The 13,014-nt window shown below is 47.6% G+C and overlaps 1 protein-coding gene across 1 annotated transcript in view; it reads right to left on the bottom strand.

Moving 5' to 3' along the window:
- LOC120404793 (zinc finger protein 850-like) overlaps nt 1-13,014 on the bottom strand; it is a gene marked incomplete at its 5' end in the record, with an annotated part of 508,632 nt that overhangs the window by 165,473 nt on the left and 330,145 nt on the right. Inside the window, one exon of the mRNA XM_039537789.1 lies at nt 6,140-7,660. Within this exon, the coding sequence (XP_039393723.1) occupies nt 6,140-7,660 (1,521 nt within the window). The remainder of the gene's footprint in view (nt 1-6,139; nt 7,661-13,014) is intronic.

Genomic DNA, 13,014 nt, shown 5'->3' with positions numbered 1-13,014 from the left:
AAATCAACCCTTATAAATCCTAGAACAGCAACCCAAGGAGGCAGGTGCATATTTAGTGGTGTCAAAACCCCAATCAGAGGTTTTCACCCAGGCAGTACATCCCAGTTTTAGCCAGCTGAACATTTCAATACCGAAACCAAATTATTGCTTATATTTAGCCCACAGCCTCAAAGTGAATTAGTTTTCTCCTTAGATTTCACTATTGCATCACTAATAATAGAAAAAGGAAAATAAATGGTAAGATTACGAGGGGTTGGATCTCTGCAGCTCTTCGGCTTTGGAGTCACATGGAGCAAGACCTGTAGCTGCAGTTGAGGAACCAGGTACTGGCATAGCTGGCCCAGCACTTCGGGCTAGCAGTCTTTTCAGTCTCTCTTAGATGACTTACATAAGAACACAAGACAGGTCATACTAGGTCAAACCAATGGGCCATCTAGCCCAGTGTGCTGCCTGAGAGTGACCAGTGCCAGATGCTTCAGAGAGAATGAACAGAACACGCTTGTTGATTTGAAAGCTGAAGGACTCCCACCCTTACTTTATACTTTATTATTGTAGATTCCAGCTTACCCCACCTTACCACACCTCCAGCGAGGTCTCTGGGCAAATCAGGTGTGAACTAATCCTTCGATACAGACATGTCCCACTCTACATGAAGTGAGGCAGAGTTTGAGCCAACGTCAGTTTGGAATAGCCCGACTTAACCCGGCAGTTTTCTCAAAGTATCTGCTGTCGTAAACCACATGCAGTGTGGACGTGTGAACCCCAAAGGTATCAAACATGAAAGAAACAAAGGCCAGTTATGGGGAGGTTTCCATTGCCAGGCCTGAGGGTTAAACAGCTGGGCTCTAACAGCTGGCCTCCTCAAAAGGGTCTCAGCACCCATAAAAATAACTGGTTGCAAAAATCAATCATCATGCATCCATCACCATTTTAAATTCTGACCTCTCCTGCCCGATGTGTTTTTGTTTAGCAAACAAGCAAATTAGGGAACTCTGTGGCTGTTACCCTCTAACTCAGTAGAAGGTTACACATCTTGACTCAAGCAATTTTCCTCTTCACAGAATATTTATTTTAAAGTTTATCAAAATAAATTCCATTTGAAAGAGAAATAATTACAGTCTACACTGGGGCTCTATTTTCATACATGCTATTTCTCTCACATGTTCCCCCGCTCTAATTCCTTTGGAGTGAGGTTTTACTTTTCAGGATTAGCCACCATTTCCAATATAGTAGGAGGGGCAGGGAGAGAAATAGAAGAAAACCTGAATTATATAGTAACACTGAAAGTTATCACATAATCAGCCTCTTACTTTACACTAATTAACTTCATGTTTAATTTCATTGTCACTGGTAACAACTTATTCAAAGATTACAAAATATAAACCTATAGGGCAGTTTTCTCTTAATTCCCATTTCCACCATTGAGTTTTGTGTGAAGTCACATTCCACAATAACCTAGGAGCCTTCCATTTATGAGAGTTCATTTCGCCCTGGGTCTTCTCCCATAAGTGTAGGTGGAAGGGCTCTCATGCTACGTGGGAAGGCTGCATCAAGAGAAAAAACACCTGTGTTCTATTATCACATTTTCTAATCTTTCAGAGTAGCAGCAGGTGGAGAAGTGATACAAATGCATTTAAAACTTAATAGCAAAACTAAGGGTACGTCTTCACTACCCGCCATATCGGCGGTTTAGCAATCGATTTCTCAGGGATCGATATATCGCGTCTCATCTAGACGCGATATATCGATCCCCGAATGCGCTCATGTCGACTCCGTAACTCCACCAACGCGAACGGCAGTAGCGGAGTTGACATGGGGAGCCGCGGACATCGATCCCGCGCCGTGAGGACGGTAAGTAATTCGATATAAGATACTTCGACTTCAGCTACGTTATTCACGTAGCTGAAGTTGCGTATCTTATATCGATTTTCCCCCGTAGTGTAGACCTGCCCTAAGAGACCAAATCACAGAGTCAGGACTCAGCATTTATGTATCCTGCAGTCTGAACTTGGAATCTGATACATTCCCTCATTGGCTACCATCATTTGCCCAGCATGGAACTGCTTCTTGTCCAAAAAGGCAGCCAGATTGGGACCCATGGGCATGGATTGGCTCTGAAGCAATCAGATGTTTCTCTCTGTGCTTCATGAAAGTTTGGATCCAAATGGTAAAAGACAGTTGTTCCCAATTTAATAATGGCATCATTTAGGAGTGAGACCAATGCCACTTAACTAGGGAGCAGCATTCTAAAAATAGTTTACCTGGGCCATCCATCTCTGGGGCAAAAAATCAACCACTAGTACATGCGATATCTACCTGAGTCCTTGTCAAATGTTTGACTTTTCTTGGAGTAATTTTACACTTCTCTGGTGTAGAATTCTTCACCAAGCACACAAAAGATCAGTAGCAATAGTGAAGTATAACCCCCCCCCCCCCCCAATATGCCCTTTATTTCTTTAATCTGGTGGCACAGATTTAAATTAGGGACTAAATTCAGGTGTGGCTTAGAATCCTTGTAAAACACCAAATGTCAGGTATCTATGGAAAATAGGTCTCTTTCTGCAGCTATATCACATTCAACACGGATTTCATTTTCTACATATTTGCAGCATTGCCCAGGGGTGACTGAACAGAAACATCACTTCCATTTTCCCCTTCCCTACCTAGATAGGAATTGCATTTCCCAAATAATAGGCAACCCGCACCTGATTAGGAAGGAGATCTCTTCACGAGCAACCTCCTGCAGGGCCTGGGCCACAACTGCTTTGGGGGCCAAATGCATGGGTATCTTATAGTCTCATAGACTTTAAGGTCAGAAGGGACCATTATGATCATCTAGTCTGAATTCCTGCACAATGCAAGCCACAGAATCTCACCCACCCACTCCTGTAACAACCCCCTAACCTTAGTTCCAAGTCATTTACCAGGGAATCTTCTTCACAGACCTTTAGAAAAAATATTGACCTTCCCAACTGAACAACAGAGGGGTTGGGATGGTGATAGGGAAGCCCTCTGACTTACCCTAGTTGCTTCTGTTGTTAGAGAGGGTGAAGTGAGATTTTCCCCTATCCCTGCCCTGTTCATAGAATATCAGGATTAGAAGGGACCTCAGGAGGTCATCTAGTTCAACCCCCCTGCTCAAAGCAGGACCAATCCCCAGCTTTTGGCCCCAAATCCCTAAATAGTCCCCTCAAGGACTGAGCTCACAAGCCTAGGTTTAGCAGGCCAATGCTCAAACCACTGAGCTATCCCTCCCAGTTCCTTCTCTTTGTTGTAGTTCAATATATTTTAAGTGAGAAAAGTGGTAGTAACAATTTGCTCTCCAGCACAACCTGAAGCAACATCAGAGCAACTGGGAACGAAACAATTTGTTGATGACTAACAATTGCTTTGAAAGGGGAACAGTATAACTGTGATGCTCAGGGTTTGTTTAGACTAGGAAAAGGGGAAAGCTAATGCCAACCACTGCACCTGGGCTGCAGCTGCACTACAACTATAATTGTCTTTTTACACCAAGATCACTAACTTGAGCTGCCAACGCCATGTACAGCCCTAGTGGATGGAAGGCCCAGGTAGTTTTTGCCTCAGTGTAGCTTGTTGGGATCAAACCTCTCTTCCCCACCTGGAGCTGAAGAACATTCCTAGCTGGAGGGACACACACTCCTACGACTCAAAAGGAAAAGAGTTGATAGAAAAGATCACAGGATTGACCCCAAAGAAGGGTGAGCTGCAAAAGGCAGAAGCAGGCAACTCATCTGCAGGAGCTGAGAGACCACGGTGAAGATGGTGTGAAGATCACTTTGTGGGGAATTAACAAATGTGATTAAAAAAAAAATCTTTGGCCAACCCTAGTCAAGGCATTTATTACAGTTCTCTCTCATGTGGATTTTCTGAGGTCTAATAAGGCTTGAGCTCTGACTGAAGCTTTTTCCCACACTCAGAGCACGTGTAGGGTCTCTCCACCATGGATTCTCTGATGTGTGAAAAGCTTTGAGTTATAACTGAAGCTTTTTCCACATGCAGAGCATGTGTAGGGTGTCTCTCCCATGTGGATTTTCTGATGTCTAATAAGGCTTGAGCTCTGATTGAAGGTTTTCCTAGGCCTGGTCTACACTACGAGTTTATTTCGAATATAGCAGCACCCGTCCACACAATGAAACCCTTTATTTTGGTATAAAGGGCTCTTAATATTGATATCTGCACTCCTCCCCGACAAGGGGAGTAGCGCTGAAATCGGTATTGCCATTTCGAATTAGGGTTAGTGTGGCTGCAATTTGATGGTATTGGCCTCCGGGAGCTATCCCACAGTGCACCATTGTGACCGCTCTGGACAGCAATCTGAACTCGGATGCACTGGCCAGGTAGACAGGAAAAGCCCCAGGAACTTTTGAATTTAATTTCCTGTTTGCCCAGCGTGGAGCGCTGATCAGCACAGGTGACCATTCAGTCCCAGAATCAAAAAAAGACCTCCAGCATGGACCGTACGGGAGATACTGAATCTGATCTCTGTATGGGGAGATGAACCTATTCTACCAGAACTCTGTTCCAATAGACGAAATGCCAAAACATTTGAAAAAATCTCCAAGGCTATGATGGACAGAGGCCACAACAGGGACTCGGCACAGTGCTGCGTGAAACTTAAGGAGCTGAGACAAGCGTACCAGAAAGCCCAAGAATGAAATGGACACTCACGGAGGGAGGGGCGACTGATAACTGTAGCTATCCCACAGTTCCTGCACTTTCTGAAAACCATTTGAATTCTTGGCTGAGCTCCCAAAGCCTGAAGGGTCAAAAACATTGTTGTGGGTGGTTCAGAGTATATGTCATCAGCCCCCCCCACCTTCCCTCTGTGAAACCAAAGGGAAAAAAAATGTTTCCCGCCTTTTTTCAATGTCACTGTATGTCTACTGGATGCTGCTGGCAGACGCGGTGCTGCAGCGCTACACAGCAGCATCCCCTTCCCTTCCCTTCTCTTGCAGACAGTGCAGTATGACTGATCTCCGTCATCATCGTCTCATGACTTCTCCTGGCCGGCCTCGGTGAGGTCAGCCGGGGGCGCCTGGGCAAAAATGAGAATGACTCCCCAGGTCATTCTCTTCCTTAAGTTTTGTCTCCTGGAGATTCACTCCTGCCTGGAATATCATAGCAGCTGGAGGCTGCCCTCCCCTCCCCCCTTTGATCTCTGCTTGCAGAGGCAATAAAGTCAGTGTTGTTTCAAATTCATGCATTCTTTATTACTTCATCACACAAATGGGGGGATAACTGCCACGGTAGCCCAGGAGGAGTGGGGGAGGAGGGAAGCAATGGGTGGCGGTGTTGCAGGGGCACCCCCTAGAATGGCATGCAGCTCATCATTTCTGTGGGATGTCCGGGGCTCTGACCCGGAGTGGCTGTTTGCCTCTCTGGTTCTTTAGTAGGCTTGCCTGATATTCTAGGCAGGACTGACTCTCCCTTTAGACAAAACTTGAAGAAGAGAATGACCTGGGGAGTCATTCCCATTTTTGTCCATGCGCCCCGGCCGACCTCACCGAGGCCGGGCAGGAGCACCCATGACAGCAGCAGATGGTACAGTATGATTGGTAACCGTCATTGTCAACTTGCAAGGCAGCAGACGGTACAGTAGAGCTGGTAACCCTCTTTGCTAATTTGCAAAAGGCAAGGGGATGATGCTGTGTAGCGCTGCAGTACCGCATCTGTTAGCAACATCCAGTAGACATACGGTGACAGCGAAAAAAGGCTGAACAGGCTCCATGGTTGCCGTGCTATGGCGTCTGCCCGGGCAATCCAGGGAAAAGGGTGTGAAATAATTGTCTGCCATTGCTTTCACGGAGGGAGGATTGTCTGATGACATTTACCCAGAATCACCTGCGACACTGTTTTTGCCCCATCATTCATTGGTATCTCAACCCAGAATTCCAATGGGCAGAGGAGACTATGGGAACTATGGGATAGCTACCCACATTGCAACGCTCCAGAAATCGACGCTAGCCTCGGTACATGGACGCACACCGCCGAATTAATGTGCTTAGTGTGGCCACGTGCACTCGACTTTATACAATGTTTCCAAAAATCGGTCTCTGTAAAATTGGAATAATCCAGTAGTGTAGACATACCCCTACACTCAGCTAATCCTTAGGGCATCTCCCATGTGGATTTTCTGATGTTTAATAAGGTTTGAGCTCTGATTGAAGCTTTTCCCACACTCGGAGCATGTGTAGGGTCTCTCTCCTGTGTGGATTCTCTGATGTGCAATCAGGGTAGAGTTCTGATTGAAGCTTTTCCCACACTCCGAGCATATGTAGGGCTTCTCTCCTGTGTGGATTCTTTGATGTGAGATGAGGGCTGAACAATGAATGAAGCGTTTCCCACACTCAGAGCATCCATAAGGTTTCTCACCTGTGTGGATTCTCTGATGTGTGGTAAGGGCTGAGCTATAACTGAAGCGTTTTCCGCACTCAGAGCATGTGTAGGGTTTCTCTCCTGTGTGGATTCTACAATGTGAGATAAGTTGTGAGTGCTGACTAAAGCTTTTCCCACACTCAGAGCATGTGAAGGGCTTCTCTCCTGTGTGGATTCTATGATGTTTGATAAGGTTTGAGCTCTGATTGAAGCTTTTCCCACACTCAGAGCACGTGTAGGGCTTCTCTCCTGTGTGGATCCGCTGATGTGAGGTGAGGGTTGAATTATCAATGAAGCGTTTCCCACACTCAGAGCATCCATATGGTTTTTCACCTGTGTGGATTCTCCTATGTGTGATAAGGTTTGAGCTCTTATTGAAGCTTTTCCCACACTCAGTGCATGTGTAGGGCGTCTCTCCTGTGTGGATTCTCTGATGTGTGATCAGGGCAGAGCTCTGATTGAAGCTTTTCCCGCACTCAGGGCACGTGTAGGGCGTCTCTCCTGTGTGGATTCTCTGATGTGTGATGAGGGCTGAACGATGAATGAAGCGTTTCCCACACTCAGAGCATCCATAAGGTTTCTCACCCGTGTGGATTTTCCTATGTGTGATAAGGTTTGAGCTCTGACTGAAACTTTTCCCACACTCCAAGCATGTGTAGGGTCTCTCTCCTGTGTGGATTCGCTGATGTGAAATGAGGGCTGAACTATCACTGAAGCGTTTCCCACACACAGAGCATCCATGAGGTTTCTCACCCGTGTGGATTCTCTGATGTGAGATGAGGGCTGAATGATGAATGAAGTGTTTCCCACACTCAGAGCATCCATGAGGTTTCTCACCTGTGTGGATTCTCCTATGTTTGATAAGGTTTGAGCTCTGATTGAAGCTTTTCCCGCATTCAGCGCATGTGTAGGGCATCTCTCCTGTGTGGATTCTATGATGTGTGATAAGGTGAGAGTGCTGATTGAAGCTTTTTCCGCACTCAGAGCATGTGTAGGGCGTCTCTCCTGTGTGGATTCGCTGATGTGAGATGAGGGTTGAGCTATCAACGAAGCGTTTCCCACACTCAGAGCATTCATAAGGTTTCTCGCCCGTGTGGATTGTCTGATGTGCGGTAAGGTGTGGCCTCTGACTGAAGTGTTTCCCACACTCAGAGCATCCATAAGGTTTCTCACCTGTGTGGATTCTCCGATGTGTGATCAGGGCAGAGCTCCGATTGAAGCTTTTCCCGCACTCAGAGCACGTGTAGGGTTTCTCTCCAGTGTGGGTTCTCCAGTGTGTGAGAAGGGTTGAGCTCCGATTGAAGCTTTCCCCACACTTATGGCATCTGTAGCATGTCTCTTCCAGGTTGATTCTCTTGCGTGTAATTAGGTCTGAATGGCTACTGAAGTTTTCCTCTGGCCTGTGCTGAGTCTCACAGTCTTTTGCTTTTTCTGGGAGTGCACAACTCCCGGAAACATTCCCTTTGGATCTTCCTGATAATGTTCCATGTGGTTCTACTTGTTCAGCATCTTCCTGCTGGGCTTTCTCCTCCTCATTCTCACTCGCCATCCCATCACCTGATGGGAGATAGAGAGAATCCAGACATAGGTCACTCCCTATGCCGGAGAGAAAGGAATCTCAGAGAGAGGAATGGAAAAGGGATGAACAAACCAAAATATGTGCAGGAGAGATCAAACCTATCAGGATCTGATTTTTCCCAAACCCTTCCCCAGAGGAGAGAGGAAGGGATCAGTTCTGGTCTGTATCTCATGAGATCATTCAGGAGAAAGCGAGATTGGGGAGGGACCTGCTTCCAGTTGTCAGTCAGAATAGGTAGGAAGCCATGAGTGACATCTGCCATAATGGTTCCACATCTGCAGAGAACAATCCTGAACTTGGAGAGCTCACAAGGTCTTTGTAGGGCATCCCAAATGTTTCCTGTATTCACAGACAGTTTTTGAGTTGGTTTAACCAATTCCTCACCGTAGTGAGGCCAAGTGGCCTCCCTCTGAACGGAGAGCGAGGACCCCTACCCTCCCCGTGGTGGGCGGAGCGTAGCCTGCCCCGCCCCCTTGCCGGAAATGCCAGGGCTAGGCCGGAAGTATAAGAGGCAGGCCCTGCAGCCCAGTTGGGGCAGAATCCCCGGAGGAGAAGGACACTCCAGCTGGGTGTAAGTTCCCCAGGAGGGGAACTTACACCTGGCTGTCCCATAGCCACAGAAGTGGGAGATCCCGACAAGGACTAGCCCAGACCACTGGCCACAGTGTACCGCAAGGAGCCTGAGGAGCCCTGGAAGAGAGAGGTACCAAACCCCGGGGAGGCAGGAAGTGGCCCAGGGGCAGCCACGGAGCAGCCAGCTGTGGAGCTGGGTGTAGCTCTGTTTGCATGTTGCGGCTGGATACCCGCCGACGCAGGAGCAGCCAATCCTGCCTCTGCCAGGGCCCTGGGCTGGGACGTGGTGGAGTAGGGTGGGCTCACGTCCCCCTGCCACCCCACCCTGGGGTAGCCGACTTTTTACACTGTACAGGGAAGCTCCTGATCTGGAGAAGGAGCCTCCCTTACCAGCTCCCTTATAGACTGTTGCTTTGCTGGCTGCCTGAGCCCCGCCCAGGCTAAAGCCAGCCTTAAGTCAAGCTGGCAGCTTGAGCCTCCCCAAGCCCAGGCTAAGGCCTGGCTGTGACTTTGTGGGGCTGGGAACGAGAGGACCTGGGGGGCCTTGCTCCACCTTGGGTGGAGACAGGGGCCCTAGACTGTCCTGCAGCTTCGTGCCTGGGCCAAACAAGCTCAAAGGCAACTAGACCGAGTGGCCTCCCTCCGAGCGGGAGAGTGAGGAACCACTACTCTCACCTGTGCAGGCAGCTCTCGGGAGCACTTCTTTCTCAGAGCCCTGGAGGTGTGGGACCCACGGCTCTTCCCCTCCTTCCAACCACGAGGTCACATTCAGTTTGGAAACTGGAAACTATACTCCAGGCAAAGAAAAGAAGGGAGGTCAGTGGAGTTTGTGGGATACTTGTCACAGGGAATAGTCCATGACTTTAAGCCCAGCTCATTTTTAAGCAGTAACATCCCAAGGCCATCTATTCATTACCGTAGTGCCTAAGGACCAATTAACAGTGGGTCCCCATTGTGTTAGGCAAAGTACAAACCCAGAATAGTAGCTGGCCCATGCCCTGAAGAATTTACAATCTAAATAGACAAGACAGACACAGAATGGGGGAAGGGGTAGAACCCACTGTTAGAATAGAGATATTCAGGCTGCCTGTACTGGCCTAGACTTTAAGAACTTAGGTGTATTTTTATCACTTAGCTAGTGACAGGGATATAAAACAAAGAACCAAAATCCCAGTCTGCCTGTGTCTGGGCCTTCTCTCCCTAAGAGAGTCTGAGCCCTTGTTCGTAGGCTAAGGCCTTTGGCTAAGGAGCAGGGGCAGCCATAAGCTGGGAAGCGAACGGTCACATCCTCACCTCCCAAACCCGTCACACTGAAGTAAGGTGGGGTTGGGCTGTTAGGAAGACGATCCTGTCCCAATAGTGCCCATCACCACCAGATAAATAAACAGATCTTAAGAGAGCATCCGGTCTGGCAAGAAATCCCTTCTCAATGGTTGTGGTTGTGAAACCCTCATTTCTGTAGGTTTTATCTTTATGGCCCCCACTTTTCTATTGTCAATCTGTCTCGTTCTCTAATTATTTCCATCTGCTGTACAATTAATTTTGCTGGGTGTAAGTTAATTAGCATAGTGGAATATAATTGGCTAGAGAATTATGTTACAATATGTTAGAATTGGTTAGTTAAATTTCAGTAAAATGATTGGTTACGGTATAGCTGAGACTATTACTGTATAAACTGGGGTCAGACAGGAGGGGGAAAGGAAATTGGAATCATGTTTGTTAAGGGGGTGAGACAGGGAACAGGGACACATGCAAGGCCCTCGGCATCAGAGCTGGGAAGGGGCATGCTGCGTAAACGCTCTGCGGCGTCAGAGCTGGGAAGGGGGACACTGGGGAACAGACTCTATCGGCATATAGAGATAAGCCTGACTAGTGTGAAGGGCTTCGGAATCTGCTTGCTTGGAAACTATCCCCAGTAAACATCACTTTGTCTGCGCTTCAGACTTCTGATCCTTTGCTGCTTGCTGTCTGCATGACAAGAACCAGGAAAGTGGGCTGGGGAAGGGAAAGCCCTCTAACAAAACTGACATGACCTGATAACCAAGAGGTAAGCCTTTAAGGAAGGCTTTAATACACTTTGGAACGGATCAGGGATTCCCACGAATACTGATGAGGGGGCAATGGTAAATACACATTTAGATCCTTTTCTTGTTTTATATCTTTTCCCCATAAGGCTTAACCTCTGGCGCACTGTCATGGATCCACAGGATCTGTGCAATACCCTGGCTTTTAAACAGTCCTTGGGAGGTGCCCCTTGAGTGCGCTAGACCCCCAAGGGGTCCCACTCTTCCACAAGGATAGGCTATGTAGCTTCAACACCTATGACTGAGCCTCTGGCTTCAACACTCCTATTTCAATCTGTGAGCTCTGCCCAGCAGGTCCAGCTGAACGACACTCCTGTGCAGAGACAGTTCCTCACTCATGCTTCGATGCACCTCAGCAAGTTCTTGCTGTGGCACTGGGCAGACTTTTAAAACAGAGCAGGGTTTATTAGTCAACTGAAACACAGCATTGGAAAGTCCTTAGATTAGCACAGAGATGCAAAGAAGACAATATAGTCCATACTGGCCAATGCCCTTGAGCCATGCTGCTGCAGAAAACAGTTTGGTTTCCTTTCACTGTGCCTGTCCATTTGTCTTCACTCCAGCAGAGCTCCCTGCATCTGCAAACCCAGTTCTTCCTGCTCCCAAAAACATAACGAGTCCATAAATGCTTCACACTTAGCCAAGCTGAGATCCTCCCATGGACAGGTGACAATTATTCCCTTGTCTCTGTCAGGTATTCCACTGATGTAGGTTGGCCCCAGCCAGTCTTAATGACCCACCCATTCATATCACCCCATGACAGCTATGTGACAAAACACCTCATGTCTCCTGCTCTTTCTAATCATAGCAATACCAATCACAGAGGGAAACTGAAGTGTGTATTGGCATCATAGAAGTATCGCCAAAATTCCCACTTCTATCACACACACACACTGCTCACAGTCCTTGGAGAGACAGCAAAGCACAGGAACTGGAGGTTAGTCCAGTGAACACAGTGTAGGAGAAGCTGCAATCCTCAAACCTGGTCAAAAAGGAGAGGCATGTGGGTCCCTACCCACAGAGAGGGGCTGGCTAGAGGCCTGATACCCGAGAGGCCAATCCTTGAGCACCCCATGGAGGCAGGTCAGAGGCTTAGCTGTCCCAGAACTGTGATATTGCAAAAGCACATTCTGGGGAATTAGGAAATCTAGTGATTCAGGTGTAATGGGAGGGAGAATTAAACTCCCCCAGTGTGTGGAGAAGGCTGGGGAATTAAACACTGAAATTCAGGAGCAACAGCCTCTAATTCTTCCGGAAAAGGAGAATGTAAGAAACAAGAACTGGGCCACGCAACCTCAGGAGGGACAGGCTCGAAGATCCCAGGACCCCGGAGGGAAGACAGCTTGTGGCTGCTGCAGATGGGGAGTGGGGGGCCAAGAGTCACTCCAAACTCTCACCCCTGTTGACACCGACCTGATTTTATGATCTTTGACCTAGTCTCACGTCTCATGGGCAATTTTATACTCGCTAGAGATAAAATGTCATTATCAGAAAATTGCTTATTAGCTTGGAACATGCATGGAAGTGAACATAGATAAATGGGATATTAAGGGCAGGTCTACATTACAGCCAGGATCGACGCTCTGAGATTGAGCCACTGGTGGTCGATTCTGTGGGTCTAGTTCGGACCCGCCAAATCAACCGCAGATTGACTGCAGATGGCTGTCCAGTCAACCCCTGTACTCTACCCCAATGCTCTCCCGTCGACCCCCCGCAGTGCACACCCAGCAGTAACTCAACCTAAGTTATGTTCACTCCGGCTACATTATTCACGAATCTGGAGTTGTGCAGCGTAGGTCAGCTGGCCACGGTACTGTAAACACAGCCTGAGCTTGCTACAGTTAAGGGCCTTATATTAGGTTGAGGCTTTGTGGGAGTGATTCTGCTGAAGTCTGGGATTTACCTGAATAGGCCTCAGGATAAGGAGAGACTCCCAGGTGAGATATTTTGACTCCACATTTTGAAAAACTAACAAGTAATCACCAAGAGGTGCAATACCCCACAGGATTCTGAACGAAGGGGCGGGCTTTAGCAGTTAGGTTGCTATGCAGTATCTCAGCAGTTGGGCCGCATTCATATATTAGAATTATTAATAAATAAGTGATGTAAATCATGAGTATTAATCCTTGATGCTTAATTATGGACTTCCCAAAGGCCACATATGTGTTGGGGCAGCTATTGACATTGCTGTAATCAGAGTAAAGGAGCAGATATGGTATATAGCCATCCTATTACCATAAGGAAGTGGATAAAACACCTCTCTTAGTTACCATTTTTGCAGGTCACCGAGACAGTGTAAACTGAAGGAGGCCTTCTTCTGATGGGCTCCCTTGCCTCTCAATCTTTGTTTCCAGTGGTGTCCATAACTTATAAGTATGC

Source organism: Mauremys reevesii, linkage group 4 (genome assembly GCF_016161935.1).
Source record: "Mauremys reevesii isolate NIE-2019 linkage group 4, ASM1616193v1, whole genome shotgun sequence".
Classification (NCBI taxonomy): domain Eukaryota; kingdom Metazoa; phylum Chordata; order Testudines; family Geoemydidae; genus Mauremys; species Mauremys reevesii.
Note: the sequence above shows the minus strand (reverse complement) of the source record. Positions and strands in the feature narration are given on the sequence as shown.